Source organism: Vespa velutina, chromosome 22, assembly GCF_912470025.1.
Source record: "Vespa velutina chromosome 22, iVesVel2.1, whole genome shotgun sequence".
Classification (NCBI taxonomy): Eukaryota; Metazoa; Arthropoda; class Insecta; order Hymenoptera; family Vespidae; genus Vespa; species Vespa velutina.
In genome coordinates this window covers 2607033-2627032 of record NC_062209.1, presented here as the reverse complement: position 1 = coordinate 2627032, position 20000 = coordinate 2607033, and the positions used below count along the sequence as shown (strand labels likewise).

At 26.9% G+C, this 20000-nt stretch overlaps 1 protein-coding gene across 7 annotated transcripts in view; it reads left to right on the top strand.

The window, feature by feature from the left end:
* Positions 1 to 20000, top strand: part of LOC124956474 (kinesin-like protein KIF13B) — a 112409-nt gene that overhangs the window by 11369 nt on the left and 81040 nt on the right. For all 7 annotated transcript variants that reach the window (XM_047512324.1, XM_047512325.1, XM_047512323.1 and 4 more), the window contains exon 2: positions 12676 to 12763. In XM_047512324.1, the coding sequence (XP_047368280.1) occupies positions 12676 to 12763 (88 nt within the window). The remainder of the gene's footprint in view (positions 1 to 12675; positions 12764 to 20000) is intronic.

Here is a 20000-nt window from a genome sequence, read left to right as displayed (position 1 = left end):
GAAAGAGTCCACTCGACTTTTTTCTTTTTTTTATTTTTTTTATTTTTTTTTTTTTTCCTTATTTTCCTCCTCCTCCGCTCCATTCCTCCTTCTCCTTCCTTCCTTCCTTCCTTCCTTCCTTCCTTCCCTCGTCCGGATCTCTTAGATGTCAACTTTTCAAACGTATTCCGTTTCGTTTTACGTCTCTGAAAATACATATGACAGGTCCGTGTTAATGCTTTTGAAGGCCCTTAAGCACAAAGTCATTGTGAGATCTCGATAAAAATTTCTTCGACAAATGTATTTCAATTGAAATGACTTTTTACTTATCTTTTTTCTCCTCTCTTTCTCTATTTCTTTCTTCCTTTTTTTTTTTTTTTTTTTTTTTTTTTTTTTTTTTTTTTTTTTTTTATGTTTATAGAAAATAAAAGGTCGATATTTATCATTAAAATGAATTTCGATAGAAGTAACAACAATCTTGTATACGTGGTATATTTATTTTTACAAAAAAAAAAGAAAAAAAAAAAAAAAAAAAGAAAAAAAAAAAAAGGTCTAATAAAAAATTAGTTCGTATTTCAAAAAAATTAAAAAATAAACGAAATCAAGAAGCGTATATTTTTTTCTTTTGGTTTTGCTTGTAAAAAGTATAGTAGGCTATTTTTTGTTTTTGTTTTTGTTTTTTTTTTTTTTGGTTTTAATTATTGTTTATATGGAGTACAGTTTTAAAGTGGGAACCGATTTTTAAAAATTCAAGGCACCCCCTCCGGATTGCGTCTTATGAATTTTGTAGTTGATACGGCCCTGTAGATCCGATCTACCCTAGTTTTCGAAAAGAAATGTTATCGTTGAAAAAGGATTTCGAAAGGACGAAAAAGAAAACTAAACCGACCAAGAGAAAACGCGCTTTCTTATAGGTCATGGATTTTCCTTTCGTTCAAATCGCATTTTTGCAAAGTCACAGATATTTCACGTAAGCGACAACAAAATAAGAAGAAGAAGAAGAAGAAGAGGAAGATGAAAAAAAAAAAAAAGAAGATTATAACCGTTATATACTTATCTAATGCTTTTAAATTCTTTTTAGAAAAGAAACTTCATAAATTTATATTATTTCATAAATTTATATATTTATATATTACATATATTTTATATTTATATAAAATTGTACATATTGAAGAAAAAAAAAAAAAAAAAAAAAAAAAAAAAAAAAAAAAAAAAAAAAGGAAGAAAAAAAAAAAGAAAAAAAAAATTGAAGAAATTTTTTCTCTTTTTTAAAATACATATTTTAAATGTATCTTTAAATATATATATATTTTTTTCTTTTTTTCTTTTTTTTTTTTTTTTACATACATTATATAATATTACTTGTTAAAATCGTGAGAGATGAGTATGTGAGAATTAATTGAATTTGGAAGTAATTTGTTATTATATTATAGATAAAGGAGAATGGAAGGGACAGCGGGAGAGGGGTGAGGAGAGATAGGGAAGGGAAGAAAAAAAATTATATATATATATATATATTTCATATATTTACTAGAAAACCATATGGAACGAGAATAATATGGAAAACGAGAATTATTTGATAAATAATAATCTCGATGCTCGTAAAAGTCACGCTCTATTACTTTTATTTTAATATAGATCTGTATACATACGTACATGAATACATACATACATACATATACATACATATATATATATATATATATGTATGTATGTATGTATGTATGTATGTATGTGTCGTCGAGAGTTATTAGCTAAGCTGTTAAAACGATCGATACATTTTTTTCTTTTTTTTTTTTTTTTTATTTGTTCGTACGACCAATGAGAGACAAGAGCTCGAAATTGAACGAATGAATGAATATTTCTAATCATAATGACAGATATCAAATTTTCATTTAAGTTTTAACGATTCATTAATCAAGGTAAAATGATATTGCACTTTTATTACCCCTCATATCGTAAATACATGTCTTTTGTATTTTGATTAGATTTTTTTTTTTCGAGTGTAACATCGCCAATACAATTTGATATTTTCTTTTCAAATATATAAATAAAAATATTAAGAGAGAGAAAGAAAGAAAAAGAAAAGAAATGATTGAATTTTTAATCGTTTTATCGTTGACAAACAGATCGAGAAAGTTAATAAGTTTTATTTTTTTTTTTTTCTTTTTGATTAAAAAATAAAGAAGACAAAAAAAAAAAAAGAAAAAGAAAAGAAAATGAACGGAAAGGGGAATGGTAATACTTAAATTTTTTAATTCGCGATTATTTTTTCTTCCTTGTTTTTCTTTTTCTTCCTTTGTTTCTTTCTTTCTTCCTTTTTATTTTGTACACGAGGGCTCGTGGATTTGCATAATAAAATCGTATAGAATTCAATTGTGTGTGTGTGTGTGTGTATGTCTGTACTTTGTTGAAAATACTTTGAGACTTGGTCCCTGAAGGATTTTTTTTTCTTTTCCTTTTTTGGAAAAAATTGAAGAAAAGTCGACAACAAAGAGAGACAGAGAGAGAAAGAGAGAGAGAGAGAGAGAGAGAGAGAGAGAGAGAGGTAGGAAAAAAATGGACAAAAAATGAAAACCTGGTCAAAGTAAGCGGTGGAGAGGGGGTGGTAGGGGAGAATGAGAGAAAGGATTGTAGGAGAGAAGGTTTTTTACGATGTGAGCGACTTAACTCTTAAAAAGCAAGTTTTTCGTTGCCTGCCTAGAAGGATTAGGACGAACTTTGTCGGATGAGAAACAATAGACGACAAAAGGGCAGCTCGAAAAGTTTTGACCGAATGCATGGGTGGGTTTTCCTTTTTCTTTTTTTTTTTTTTTTTTCTCTTTTTTTACTTTTACGTTTTATTTTTTTTCGTTTAAGTTTTCTAATCAAATAAATGACAGTACCTTGGCGTGTAAAATTATACGAAATTTTCAAGGAAACGAGCGAACGAACGAACGAATAAACAAACGAAAGAACGAACAAACAAACAAACAAATCAAACAAACATACTGACGGATAGAGAAACAAACAAAGAAAGAAACGTTTGAACATTTACATGGAATTTATCGTGCAAGACTGTAAATAAAATTTACATACATATTCATCTTTCGTATATTTAACATACGGACGAAACTTTATATATATATATATATATATATATATATATATTTATATTTATATAAATAGTAATACAAGTGATGCATGAGAAAGAGTAAAAAGTATATATCAATGAGATTTTATTTACATATATATGTATATATATATATATATTTTTTTTTTTTTTATAATGTCTAAGTAATAATAAAAATGGCGCAAGAACAAAATTTACATTAATGAAATTTGATATGCATATATAATAATAATAATAATAATAATAATAATAATAATAATAATAATAATAATAATAATAATAATAATAATAATATTAATAATAAAAATGATATGAGAAAAAAAACTAAGTATATTAATGAATTTTTATGTCGTTCATGCTAATATACACGTATATACATTTATAATGTGCATATGTCTACACATACAATCAAAAATATTATTATATATTTTTCAACGAGCTACTTTCTTATCGTAGTAAGAGATAACAAAAATAAATCGAATGGGAGATACGATAAGACTCTTTAAAGTCCTTATAGGAGCTTCGTATCGATTCTTCCTAAAAGTCTTCTTTCACTTCTCTCTTTTTCTCTTTTTCTCTCTCTCTCTCTCTCTCTCTCTCTCTCTCTCTCTCTCTCTCCCTCTCTTTCTCTTTCTTAACTCCTGCCCCTCTAACACTCCCTCCCCCATCTCATCCCCAGTTTCATTTCATTCTACTTTTATCGCGTGCCGTCAGTTTCCTTTCTTCATCCTTTTTTTTTTCCTTTTTTTTTTTTTTTTTTTTTTTTGATCTTTTTCCTCCCCCTCCGACTTTCAAATTATTCCGGTTGAGAAGACTTACGAGTCTTAAGAAATTAAAGACGAGAACAACGTTTTCAGAGGGTTTGTTTGTTTTAGAAAATTCCTCTGGGGAAATTCTATTTATTCTTAAAAGAGAAAACAGAATAATGTCCACTTATTCCCCCCTCTCCACCCCTACCGAGGAATCCTCTTTCTTTCGAATCGATCAAACGTTTTAGAATCAGAGCTGAACGATTTCGTCAATTTTACAAATATATTAATTTATCGTAAGATAATAAAAAAAAAAAAAAGAAAAGAAAAAGAAAAAACAACGTGCTTTAGGAATTATAATTTATCGATCGAATGATAAAAACTAACGTGGATCCATAGTTGGATCTATAGGATCTAGGATTTAGATAGAAAATTTAGATATTTGTTCGAATTGGAGATATCGAATGGCGACAATTGACGAACGGGGTGATTCGTACGATGTGACAATGTCGACAATGTCAATTTGAACGGAACCGTAGAATGGATTTTGTTTGTTTATACTCGTGTTGTCGAGGGAGGGGGGAGAGAGAGAGAGAGGAGCGGGGGCCGGGGCCGGGAGGATGAGATCGAGTAAAAGGGCAAGAAGGGTTGGGATAGCTCGTTGGAGTGTCGGTTAGACGAGAATGATTTTGTCGATTGTGCGACGATTCTGTTGGAACGTTGGGACATTTGGGTGATCCGGGGGCTGGGTGGGAGGAGGGGTGCATGATGTGGGCGAGAACGAGGATGGCAGACGAGAAGAGGTAGGAGAGACTTGTGTTAGAAACAAAGGGCATGCAGTTCATGAGGCATGACGGTGTCAAATAGTTCCTCCCCGTTCTTATCGAAAGAGGCAAATAGAGGTAGATTGAGGGTAACATGCGGTTTTGAAACAGTTGCCCATACAATATACCCTATGTCCTAATTGAATGTCAATTGACAACTGATCGTTTGCGACGTGTGTTAATTATTCGGAATTAGAATCGTAGAATGTACGTTCGGATTTTTTTCTTTTCTTTTATTCTCCTTTTTTTCTTTTTTTTTTTTTTTTGTTTTGAAATAAAAAGAAAGAACAAAAAGGAAAAGAACGTGTATATTAAAGTGACAAAAATCGATACTCGAAAAGGGCACGAGACTCGTGTTTAAATTTTTTGCGTTAAATTAAAAGAAGAAAGAGAAAAGGGAAGTACGTAAAAGAAATACAAAAAAAAAAGAAAAAAAAAAAAAAGAAAAATTTGTCCAGGAAAGATAGTATAAAAATTGCTATACGAAAGGATATAAAATTTGTGTGTTTGAAATAATGGAAAAATTAATATGATATGTCTTTCCTCGAAAAGATTTTCCTTTAATAAATGAGAAAAATTAAAAGGATTAGTGCGTCGGAGAGAAGATAATATAATAGAACAAAAAAGAAAGTATATTTTTTTATTATTATTATTATTATTTTTTTTTTTTTTCAAAAAAATAATACACCGTGATCTTTTTCTTCGTGACGTTTGCTCCGTATTAATTAGCGTGCGCTTTTGCGACCGCGTGAATGTAAGTAAAATGCATGAATGAAAACGGTGTTAAGAAAAGCTTGTAAAAAAAAAAGAAAAAAAAATTTGTCGAAAAATTTTGTTGAAACAATACACAATTTCGAGGATTTTTTATTTATTTTTTTTTATTTTATTTTTTTTTTTTTTTTTATGACATAAAATCTATGTATTATTTGTTTGTCCTACACTTGTTTCTGCTCTATCTCTTATCTCTCCGTTATCAGACCGTGACGACGAGAGATAAATGCAATTTCTTTTTCTTTCTATCTTTATTTCTCTCTTTTTTATTTCATTTTAATGACAAATTCTGAATAAGAATTGTATACAATTTACATAAGCATCTGTATTGTCCTGACAAACGTACAAATAAACAAACATAAAAACGATATCTATCAAAAATCCCATAGATATCGTTTTCATAAAGGAAAGCGAAAAATTGCGAAAGAATAGAGAAGAGAAAGACAAGAAAAAAAAAAAAAAAAAAAAAAGAAAGTAAGCAAGCAAGCAAGCAAGCAAAATTATCATCGAACCGTTTCGTTCTTGCTAAAGCAATGATTAACCAACCAATTCTTTTTCGTAATTCTATCGTGTTATAATATAATACGTAATCATTTTTTTAACGATCGAAGAAGAATTCTATTATATTAATTTTCTTTTTTCTTTTTTCTTTTTTTTTTCCTCACAAATGCAACAAATAAATGTCCTACGGTATGTACATGTAAATATGATTTTTTGTTTTTTACCAAAGTTATCAAATTAAATTTGTTTTCCTTGTTCGATTGTAGATCATAGAATTTTATATTCCTCGTAAAAACATATATATATATGTGTGTGTGTGTGTGTATATATATAATAGATATTTTTTTAATCGCTTTATTATCATTATTATTTTATTTCTTCCATTTATTATGAATATTAAATTAATTTAGACGATCTAATTTCCGTATAATTTAATTTACTATATCGCCGCTGATATTTCATTTGCTTTGCTTGTTTTCATGCGTTTTTAAATCGTGTTGTGTATTTTATAAAAAGATTTAAATAAATCTAATCTTCATCTTCTATATTTTTATTCTTATTATATATACGTATATATTATTATTATTATTATTATTATTATTATTATTATTATTATTATTATTATTATTATTATTATTATTATTTATTAATTCATTCATGTTGCAATCAATATTTTCGAGGTCAATCATTTGGTTATTGTAATATGTTAATATCGTTTACATATATACATATATACATTATTATATATTGAAAATCAATTCGTTTAGATTCGTTATACGAAGAAATGTGTATGTATTTTACGTCATATGTGTGTGCAAAGTTTGATTTGAAATGATTTCGGACGATTTTTGCCTCTCAATTTTTATCCCTCACTGCTCCTCCCACTCCCACCTCCTCTTTCTCTCCTCTCTCTCTCTCTCTCTCTCTCTCTCTCTATCTCTCCCGATGTAACTATATCATATCTATGTGCACATATACCAAAATATATTCCCGAAAGACCTCATAGAAATATCGCGATGACCATTGTGTAAATGCGTACGATGTAAACGTATACATGTAAGTGTTGTTATGTCGTAGATTTGAAAATAGATCATAAAACATGAATTCGTTGTAAACATAGATTTTTATTGAAATTAATTGTTTATAAAAGATGTCGGAAATTTGTCGAACGTAGCTTCGATAATATTTCAATTTACAATTTCACGTTAAGTAAACGATAATACTTGGGAAAATGATGAATGATCGATCGATCGATCAATTTCTATCTCCGTGTTTTGCGATTTTAAATATAAATAAACGAACAAAAAAAAGAGAGAGAGAGAGAGAGAGAAATAAAAACGAAAAAAAAGGGAAGAAGAAAATGAAAGAAAAAAGATAAAGAAATGAGAATACAATTTTCCATACGCGCCTGTTATTTTATTTACATAAATCCGTATGTAAATATGGATTTTACATATAAATATTCAATATAAAGGATGTTTCAATGAGAACTCATATCCTTCTTTATTTTTCTTTTTTTTTTTTTTTTTTTGGGGACAAGTTTTTTTTTCTTTTTTTTTTTTTTATACAGGTTGCAGAGGGTTATGTTTTATAATTCTATGCACTTTGGCTCGATATTTTCTAACAAGTTAGATAAGAGAGAGAAAGAAAAAGAGAGAGAGAGAGAGAGAGAGAGAGAGAGAGAAATACATACATACATAGAAAATGTAAATGAAACATATTTAACTATCATGATCTCTCTTTTCAGTGACGTTGTAGCTTTGAATAAAATCGTGTTGTGCATTATAGATATGATATCTCGTGGCTATTTCGATGCTGATGTTTTTCAAAACTTTGTTGAGAGAGAAAGATAGTGAGAGAGAGAGAGAGAGAGAGAGAGAGAGAGAGGAAGAGAGAGAAAGAAAGAGAAATAGAAGAATAAAGGAAAAAAAGTGTCCTTCATTTGAAATTGTCGACAACTGGTACAATGTCGCCTCTTTATATTTCGTTCGCTGAGCTTATTTTTACGGATTTTTAAACCGTATTGTGCGTTTTACGAAAAGATTTAACCAAAAAAAAAAAAAAAGAAAAAACAAAAGAGAAAAAAAACATTCGTACAACAATTCTGGTAAAAAAAAAAAAATTTTCTTTTTTCCCCAATTTTATTTTTATGTAAATGTTTTTATACGTCCATGCTTTTTTTTTGTTTGTTTGTTTGTTTGTTTGTTTCTTTTTTTTTTTTTTTCTTTACACGAGATTTCATATTCGGCCGAATTAATTACATTTAATTTTGACGAAGTATGTACAATACGATGCTCTTTTCGTTCCTTTTCTTTCTTTTTTTTTTCTATTTAAAAAATTTTTATTTCCAATTAAATAAATAATCGCGTATACGTGGGAGAACAATTTTCACATTAAGTGGACGATGTTTGTATTTTTCTTTTTTTTTTTTTTTTCTTCTTCTTCTGTTCATATCTATTTATTATGTACCATTACGCATCTTACTTTTTTTTATCGAAGGATCCCATGTAGAAAGGAGGGGGGAGAAAAAAATATGACCCCAGTTTGTGTCCAATGCGCATATTGCGATATAAATGCCGGCCTTGTTTGCCCAAGTAATTTTCACCTAGTTAGAACGTGCCCATTAATTTTCCACGATATTTCCAATACCACGATATATTTCTTAGTTGTCTCATCAACTCAAGAGATACGACATTCGTTGACTTAATTAATTACGTTCAATTTAATTCATTATCAAGACGTTATTATTTCTTCCTTTCAAAGAGAAACTTTTTATATATATATATATATATATATCTTTCGAAAATTCGCCCAATCAATTTAATCTATATACTTAAACATTTCGTATATATTTACGGATGTTTACGTTACTCAGCCGAATTTCTACGTTACCGAATACGGTACGAGAAATGTAAACGATCGATTGAAATTTGTTTAGTCTTGGCAAAGAACGAACTTGGTGTCGACGAAAATTGATCCTCCCCTTACGTTTCTCTTGAAATTTATTTTCTCTCTCCTTTTTTTTTTTTTTTGGTAAATATCCTGAAAAAAGAAGAAGAAGAAGAAGAAGAAAAAAAAAGAAAATGAAAATAATTAAAAACGTAACGTGATAGGAAAATTAAAGGGAGAAAATTGCTCGAAGATTTGATAATAACGTTAACAGTAACATTATTCTTATCGATGTTAAATATATTGATTCAATTGGTTAATGTATATATGTGTATGTATATATATATATATATATATATATACACACCTACATTGATACATACATACACCTACGTACTTATATATGTATATATAGAGGTGTACGTTTGAATAATAGTATTATATTATAGTCTATACATCATTCTGTTTTATTTTATGTACTTCGCGAATACGATTATGTTAGACAATACAAAGCTTTATATATATATATATATATATAAGTTTGTGTGTGTGTTTGTATATATATATATATATATGTATGTACAAACGTTATGACTGAAGATTGTCGTAAGTATGTAACACACGTCACTTGGAGACTCAGGGGTACGTTGTACATATGTATGGCTTCCTCTTTTTTCTTATCTACCTTTCTACATCGTCATTTTATGAGAGAGGAGAAAGAACGATTGATCGTCTAGAAAATGTAAAATTTTAAATCGACAAATAAAAACTTTATTATTTCATAAATTTATCATATAATATTGTCGAATAGATCTTTTCTATTGAGTATAATTAGTGAATATTTTTTTTTCTTTTTCTTTTCTTTTCTTTTCTTTTTTTTTTTTTTTTTTTTTTTTTTTTTTTTTTTTTTTTAAATGTTAACATCTCATATCGTTTGGTAACTTTGACATTTAAATATTGTTTATAATAGAAAATTTTATATTTTCTTTTACATTTCATTTGTTCCTTTTCAAAATTAATTATTATTGTTTTCTATCGGGAAATTAATTTTTTCTATCTATTTTCTTTTTTTTACCTTTTCTTTTGTCTATATTATAATTTTTTTCTTTTTAAATTACGTAATTATTTTATTGGGGATTATTATATTGTTGTTAATTCATATGCGCAAAATCAATTTTTGTTAAAAGAAAAAAAAAATATATATATATATATACATATTACTTATTACAAGTTTTAAGTTATATAATTGATATTTTGAGAATTAAAAAAAAAAAAAAAACCAATTAGATTAGTAAAAGGTTATTATAGTTTTAAATTAGATTAAAAACCGGTTTAAAGTTCCATTGGATGTTAATAATATATTAGAATAAAGTTTTATTACATACAATTTATATTTAAAAAAAAAATAAAAAAGAAAATCAGATTATAAAGCATTAACACGTTCAAATTGATACGATAGTTATGATAATTATGATATATACAATATAAATTTCACTTTATATCATTTATTTTCTAAAGATAAGAAAGGAAGAAAGAAAAGAGAAAAAAAATAAATAAATTAGATTATAAAGGGTCGTAACATATATACGATAGATACATACATACATGTATATATAATACAATTGTAAATATTATAAATGTCACGTATGTATAAAAACATTTTTTTAATGATAAAAAATGGAAAGAAAATAAATCAAATTTTAATTAACGTTCGTACAAATATTATAATAATAAATATGCAGTAGTACGTATCATATGATTTATTTTTTTTAAAAACGACGATAAAGAAATGGAAAGGTGGGGGAGAAAAAGAAAAAAGAAAAATAGAAAGAAGAAAAACAATACAATTATAATAAGTTATAAGCTAATTAATAGTTATCAGAGGGGATAGGCGAGGGTGGGGCGGGGGCTCTGGGAGGAGGGTAAGGTGATGGTTAAGTGTTCAAATGGTCATGATGGAAATTAATTGTTCTTCAAATAGAATATCTCCGATTGGAAACAGTAGTCCTACATACTACATACGACAATGATATTTGCTATTCCAGTGGCTGTACACCAATACGATTAAGGTACGCGTTTGTAAGCACACAAAAGCATCAGGGGATTCTCTCTGACGTATTGTTGTAGTTAACACGTAGATCGAACTTCGTACTTTAACATTAGAGATAATTCCACTCATTTTTACAATTTGATTCTACATACCATTATAATATTTTATATATATATATATATGTATATATATGGTCACTCATCCCCTCCTTCTTTTCGCCTAATCATCCTTCCATTAGATCCGAATTTATTTCTGATCTAACATTATCAAACGAACGATCATCATTCAATATCTATAATTTTGTTTACAATTTGATTCTCTTTTTTCTCTCTGTCGAATTATTCTTTTAATGTCATTGAAAAGTCAAAGAATGTTAAGGAATAATTTTTTTCGATATTGTTTCTTTAATAAAATTCTTCATACATTTTTTTCAACAGATATACACACGCATATATGTACATGCGTATATATACATGCGTATATGTACGTGGAATAAAGCATAAATTCATATAATTATCATGAAGTATTTTATCTGAAAAAGAAAAAAAAAAAGACAAAAAAAAAGAAGAAAACAAAAAGGAAGGGGAAAGAGAACAACGAACGATAGATTTATTGCTGCTATAATATATCATAATTTATCATTGAATGGAACAAATGTGTAATATCAAAATTACTTTATTAATATATATATATATATATATTTTTTTTTTTGAAGGATAACACAGAGATTTTCGTTAATATTATTTTTGAAAATTATTAGTATTTAGTTCGGCCATGTATTTTAATATGTTAAATGATATCGATAACGTATTAATATATATATTTATATATCGATCTTGTGTGTCAATCAATTAACGAGGAAAAGAAAAGAAAAAAGAAAAAAAGAAAAAAGATAAAAATATATCGAATGCATATTCGATGATACATAATAACATATAATTTACGAACTAATTAAAATCTTCTTGGTACCTTTTGTCTAACGTTGTCATGACTGTCGATAATTAATTAGATTTGATATTATGTATATTTCTCTGGCAAATAATAACACGACTATGTGAATTATATATATATATATATATATATAAATGAAATACCTTTTCATATATATATTTTATATACTCTAGAAACTACACAATGTACTACACAACGCTCAATAATTTCCATATAATATAAAATATATATATATATATTTATGTATATATATATGCATATCTGTAGTAATTGGGAAGTTTCCTTCTGAATGGAAATTTACGTAAGTCCGATCCTTTCATGCTCTATAACTCGTCCGTTCGATAACGTTCCTGAAAATGTTCATTTTCTCTTGAATATCACTCTCTGCAGTAGATTTATATATAAACTTGTCGTTCTTAGATTATTTGACGTATTCACATATTATCTCATATATATATATATATATCTCGTCTCATTTTCTCGTTTAATCTTTTGTGATTTGTGATAATTAAAAAAAGAAAAAGAAAGAAAAGAAGAAGAAGAAGAAGAAGAAAAAAAGAAATATTTATCGTATTGAATTCTTTTCATTTTCATCTTTGAATTCTTTTTCTTTTTATTTTCTCTCTCTCTCTCTCTCTCTCTTTTTTTTTTCTTTCTTTCTCTAAGAATAAAAAGAAACAACAAATCTTTTTCCTATTTCTTTTTCTTTCTTTTTTCTTTCCTTCTTCAATTAACGTAATCGTAAGAAGAAAAAGTGAGGGAGGGGGGGATGATTGATCTCTATTTTTAATTTTGTCTTTCAATTTTTCTTTTTTCATTATATCTTTTTACGTCTTTCTGTTTTTACAGAGCTAGAACTCGGTACACAATGCGTCGTCGAAATGTCCGCACAGCAAACCATCTTGCAGCATCCGACGACGATGGACAAGATCGATCGGTAAGTCAATCATTTTCTTTCTTTCTTTCTTTTTATTTTCTACTTTTTATTTTTAATTTTATATGTATATATATATATATATATATGTATATAATAATAAACAATTTTGATGCTTCTGACATACTTCAGAATACTTCAAAATCTTGACGGATAAAATAACGATGATTCATCCATATTTCGCAGTTCGTTTACAAACTTTTAACGATATCAAAAATCCTGTCAAAAGTTTTTCACGATAATGATAAAAAGCCATATTTTATGGTATGAAAGGTTTAATCGTTGAAAATTTTGATATGACGGAATTCTGAGGGGTTGGGGTAAGGAGGTGAAAGGGGATAAAAAAAAAAAGAAAACGAAGAAGAATTGTTTTTTCCTTATTTTCTTATTTTTTTTTTCTTTTTTTTTTCTTTCTGTATTTTTTCTTTTTTTTGTTTCGGCGAACAAACTCCTCGTTGTTATTACGATATAATAATAATCGAATGAATGAAAAAGATGTTATTATTTTCGCGATGTTTCTCGTCGAATGAAATCAATAAAAAAAAATATATATATATATATATTAATAGTGTGTTATCGTATCTATATAACACATTAGATAAGGCATTTTGAGAATGTTTGACTAGTATGAAAGCTATTAAAATGTACGTCCCACGCATTTCCTTTATTGATTGTTTATAAAGTTTTTCTACCTTCTTTTTTCTCTTTTTTTCTGTCACTCTCTCTCTCTCTCTCTCTCTCTCTCTCACATAGCATATATGTGTATGTATGTATTGAACGTTACATTTAATTAAAGCTAGCTTAATTATCTCGAGATCGAACACTTCAATTTAACGTTGAGAAATGCTGAAACGAGAGCTGATATTTTCGATAAAATACGTCAATGTAGTGACGCATTATTCAATTTTACGTGAAATTTTGAACGACAGTGTGGTTATTAAAAAAACGAAAATAAAAATAGAAATTCGAAAGAGAGAGAAAGAGAGAGAGACGTTGTTATTTTATATATATATAAAAATAAAAGACATAGATGACAAATATTTCTTTTTTATTTTTCAGTTTTACTATATTTTATTTCATTTTATTTTATATTTTCTTTCTTTAATAACTACCGGTCAAGCGTTAAAACTTTCAACCCGATAAAAATTATCATCTTAATCGTTCGTGCACGATAATATTCGAGAAAATTAGCAACGTCGACTTCACTTTTATCCGTGTATGGTAATATTATAATACCCATTTCATGCACCCTATCCTCTATAATCTACCCTCCTCATTTTCTCACTCTTTATCTCTTTTTTTCTACACGTTGTTCTATATAAATAAATAAATAAATAAATAAATAAATAAATAAATAAATACATACACAAATTTATATATATATATATATATATATATATATGAATATCACGTGCCTGTTACAAAAAAAAAAAAAAAAAAAAAAAAAAAAAAAAAAAAAAAAAAAAAAAAAAAAAAAAAAAAGAGAAAAATAAATAAATAAAAAAGAAAAAGAAGAAGGGGGGAAAAAAAAGAGGAGATGATAAAAATCAAAGACGCACGCTTAATGCCACAAGGGAGACATGGCGTGCAATGTAATTGTAATTCGTTTTATTATTGGTATCATCGATACTACTACGTGAGCGTGAGCACAGCAATTTTTTTCTTTCTTCGTTTTTTTATTTCTCTCTCTCTCTCTCTCTCTCTCTCTCTCTCTCTCTCTCTGTTTCTCTTTCTCTTTTTCTTTTCTCTCTCTTTCTGTGTTTCTTTTATCTCGCTTCTTATACCATCTTTTATCTTTATAACTATGATACCGCATAAACCAGGAAGGATTTCCCAAGTGGCCTTTGGATTATTACAATCATTCTTTGACTCCTTACGGTAAATTCTCATTTTTTTCTTTCCCTTTTTTCTCTCTCTCTCTCTCTCTCTATCTCTATCTCTATCTCTATCTCTATCTTTTTCTCTCTTTCATTCTCCTTTTTTCTTTTTTTCCTTTTTTTTTCCTTTTTTTTCTTTTTTTTCTTCTTCTTTTCATTCTTTCTCGAGTATCTCCATTAATAATGTAAATAAGAAATTATAGTGAAAATAATGAAGTTTATTGTGTTAATCGATTGAAATAAATTATACTGGAATTTCCATCCTTTTCCTCTCCTCCCTTCCCCCCCCTCCCTATCCACCACCCTTTACAATTATTATTTTCAATTAATCGTCACAATTCGAATTTGTTTAATCGCTTAACGTTACATCATTTATGATCATTAATTAACTTGTTTGTTAAAGATAATTGACATTTCGTAGAAATTTTAAATAAACATTTGTTCGTAGTATTTGAAATAAATTCATCAGAATAAAATATATGTATAAATGTGATATATCGATAGATAATGGAATAATTGACAGTTAATCAAGTGACAATTTAATTATTTATAAAGCTTGTCGTTAATATTCTTAATGAATAAAATTTATCATATTAGTTTTATGATCATATTAGCAAAATGGATATCGTTGATTAAAATAATAATTGAAAAATAATATTTACGACGGATAAATAAAAATATTAATGTTATCTTTTTTTTTTTTTTTTTTTTTTTTTTTTTCCCAGGGTAATAACAATTGTCTCGTTAACTTTTCAATGTGATAATAAAATTCATTGCAATAGGTATTTCTTAATTGGATAGAAAAATGGAAGGAGGAGATAGCATGTTATTTTTTTTTTTTCTTTCTTTCTTTCTTTTTTTTTTCTTTTTTCTCTATGGAAAAAATTGTCGATCGAAGATAGTTTCTAGATCCATCCTATTTATTCGGAAATTCTTTCTTCTATCTCTATCTCTATTTCTATCCATTTCTTTCTCTCTCTCTCTCTCTCTCTCTTTCTCTCTTTCTCTTTCTTTCGTTCTATCTCTCAATAGACACGTTTTACCGTCTGATTTTATCAGCATACATAATGCAATGCAACGTTCGACTGTATTATTTCTCGATCGATTCGAGTTGAATGTTATTATTTAATCATCATATATATATATATATATATATATATATATATATATATGTATGTATATATTATTATAACGATATATGTATGTATTTCAATATTATATCAAAGATATTTCTTATCATTCCATTAATCTGTTATTAATTAAAAATTTGTAAAATGCTACACATTTATCATGATTAATAGGACAATATTTATGACAGTATATTGATTGATTTTCAATTGTAATTATGAATTAATAAATAATTAATTGTAATTAAGAATTGTAACTTACGTAAACATACACATACGTAAGTACTTACGTGTTTTAAATAAATAGAAGATTAATTAATTTAATGAGAGAGAGAGAGAGAGAGAGAGAACGAAAAAGGATTTTTTTCTTCTTCTTTTCTTCATTTTCTTTTTCATTTTTATTTTTCTCCTTTTTATTCTTTCTTTTTTTCTTTTTTTTTTTTTCTTTTTTTTTTTTCTTTTATTAATTTTTCATATAAATTTATCTGATGGAACATTTGAAATTCCCTTAACGACGATATGTGTGCGGTCGTCATTTAAAAATTAAAAAGTAAAAAATACGAAAGATTTGCAAGCGTATGCATAATGTACGTCTTAACGTTTCACGTTTTCACATAAATATAAATTATTCAGAATTCTCTGATCTAACCGTGAGAGAAAATTTTTACTAATTCATTGTTCGTCTCTCTCTCTCTCTCTCTCTCTCTCTCTCTCTCTCTCTCTCTCTCTCTCTTTCTGTCTGTCCGTCTATTTGTCTGTCCGTCTGTCTCTTGTTCGTTCTATTAAACATGATTGATTACGAAGATAGATGCGTAATCAATGAAATTATATAAAATAATAAGATTTTTTATTAAATTGTATAGATCAACAATAAAAGAAGAGATAAAAAAAAAATATATGTATATATATGTATTAAATAATTATTTATATTTTAATCATCATTAAAAAAACTTATCTAATGACTAATAAATCTATATATATATATATATATATTTGTAATTTTTCTTCTTAAAAACGAGACATAGTATTCTAATTATGAACGTCCAACTTTTTCTCATAGATCTTATCTATCTTAGACTTGTAATTTCGTTTTTCTTTTTTCTACTTCTTATTTTCTTTTTCCAGTACCGCTGGGAAACTTATTCTTTTCCTTTTTCTTTTTTTTCTTTTTTTCTTTTTTATCTTTCTTTTTACTTTTTTTTTTATGCACGCTCCAATTATAAGCAATTATTATCGCGAAGGCGATTATGCAAACGAGTTATGAAATTCGCGTTAAGAGTCGTCGAGTTTTCTCGCGTTTAGAATAATTCTTGATGAAAACGGGAGGATTGACCTTGTTTTGAGATATGAACTTTTCCACGCTAATCCTTAGAAAAACATCTTTAACTTCAATTATCGAACTTTCAATTATTCTCTTTTATTCGGACGAAGAGAAAAAAAATATATGTCCTGTGAATGATCATTGTTTTTTTTTTTTTTCATTTTATTTATTTATTTATTTTTTTTTTGTTGCAAAAAAAAAAACATTGAAATAATCTCGAAAGTTTTCGCTCAACAATTGGACACAGTATAATAAATAAAATATTGAAAAATTTATTTCGAACGTAGTATCGAAACTTAAAGCATATATATATATATATATATATATATATATATATATATATACAATACACAAAACAAAACATATATACATACACATACAAATACGTAAAATTATTATTTTTGATTAAATCATTGATAAATGTCGGAATAAATTTCGTTTATCAATGACAGTATCGTAAAATAATATTTTCAAAATTCTATTTAAGACAGAGAGAGAGAGAGAGAGAGAGAGAGAGAGAGAGAGAAAAAGAGAGAGAAACTCGAGCGAAACTTAAACTAGCTTATCTACATAAATATGTAGATACATACATACGTACATATATGGTACGTAACATTTTCGCAAGCTGTAAGTTATGAACATACATACGTACGTATATACATACATATGTAGGTAAACGATCAAAAATAGCTTTTATTCGTTGGTAGATGCCTTCGTGGAACATTTAACAGCTGTGTCTTTTGACTGTGGCAAGCTTTTACGAAAACATGGCAATACATTTTGTTGCATTGTAATGATTTACATACGGAGGAAGAAGGAATGATAAAATACGAGTGTCGTATTGGTTACGATGAATATGGTAATATCTTGAATAAAAAAAATAAAAAAAAAAAAAAAAAAAAAAAAAAAAATAAAAAAAATGAAAAATAAATAAAGAAAAATTAATATTAAATTATTATATAAAATTAAATGCATAAGTTTGTGAAAATTTTCAAAACGTAAAAAAAGAAAAAAAAAAAAAGACAATAAAAAAGGGTATAGCGGTACAAATGAATATATAAACCATTAAACGTATAATATATAAACGAATATATAAACCATTGTTACATTCTCGTACATATGTTTTGCAATCTCCCAAAGGGTGTATATATATACACGCGTGTTTGCTTTTGTACGTATATACGTGTGTGTCCAGAGAAAGAGAGAGAGAGAGTGAGAGGGAGGGAGGGAGGGAGGGAGAAAGAGAAACTCTCTGTTTTTTTTTCCTTTTTTCTTTCTTTTCTCTTCTTTTCTCTTCTTTTCTTTTTTCTCTCTCAGAAAAAAAATACGGGAATACATCCCTCATTGCATTTTCAAAATGAAACGCGTAATTCGTACCGTTGAAAATTTATTTTAATGAGTTTCACCTACTTTTGAAAATTCGTTTTTGGCCTTCATCCTTTTCTTTTTTGTTCTGTTTTTTTTTTTTTTTTTTTTTGTTTCTTTGTTATTCTTTTCTCTCTCCCATCGATTTTGTTTGCAATATTTTCTTTTTTTTTTTTTTTTTAATTTCTAGCTTTTCCTTTCGCTTTATTATTATTTTTTTTTGTTTTGTTTTGTTTTGTTTGGAACCATTCAGACAAACTTTTGTGAATTGGATTGATGGTCTTTTTTCTCTCTCTCTCTCTCTCATTTCTTTTTTAAACGATTTTATTCAGAATAGCTCTTTTTTTTTATTTTCTTTATTCTTCTTTTCCTTTCTTCTTCTTCTTCTTCTTTTTTTTTTTATGTTTTAAACAATTCAAGCATACGTACGGTTATTTGAAAAGTAAAATATGACCAATGAAAAAAAAAAGAAAAAAAAAAAAAAAAGAAAAAAAATTGCTTTTCAATGAGTTCAACTTTTTTTGTTCTATTATATTTTTTATTTTTAGCTTCATTATAGTTTCTATTATATACATATATATATATATATTTTTTTTTTTATTTTGTATCATTTAAATTTATATAATTCGAGATTGGAGATGATGTTTATACGGTCGTTGCATACTAATGATAGAGACAGAGATAGAAGGAAGGAGAGAGAGAGAGAAAGAGAGAGAGAGAGAGAGAGAGAGAGAAATCAGCTTTCAACGTATACAATCAACTAATCCGTTTTCATGAATCTATGTAGATGTTTAGGGTAGGAAACTTTGTGTGACGTATGTCTATATTGTTTATATATTGTATATATATATATATATATATATATATATATATATATATATATATATATATATACATATATATGTATTGGGTAAACGTTCTTACTCTCTATATTTAACGTCGTTTTTGTTTTTGTAGTTTTACGTCAAGTGGCACTTTGCATGGTAGCACTTTTTCTTTCTCTTGAGATATCGCATACATACATACGTATCTATGTGATTTCTGAATAAATATATCAGGCAACAGGTTTTTACATATATAATATACTTAAATATACATCTATGCATGTGTGGATGTATGTGTAAGTTGTATATATAAATTGTAATGCAATTGGTTTTAGTGATTGGGGTAGTAAAAAAAGAAAAAGAAAAAAAAAAAGAAAGAAAAAGGGAAGAATGGTTTTTAAAAATGAATAGGTATTTCTTTTTTCTTTTTTTTTTTTTTTTTTTCTATCATATAGATATTTTTTTTTTGTTCGTATAAGTATACACATTAAGTGTATGTGTCTGTGTATATATGTTTATACATTCGTATATATTTTTATATATGTTTATATGTTAAATAAATCAATAATTCACGTTTCTGTTTCGTTAATGTTTCATCTAATTTAATTTTGATTTTTATTAACTATTTTATAATCCCTCACAGGATTATTTAAAAGGGTAACGGAAGTTGGAACTCAAGTAAACTCGTTAAAAGAATATTTGATATATATCGTGATAGTACTTGAG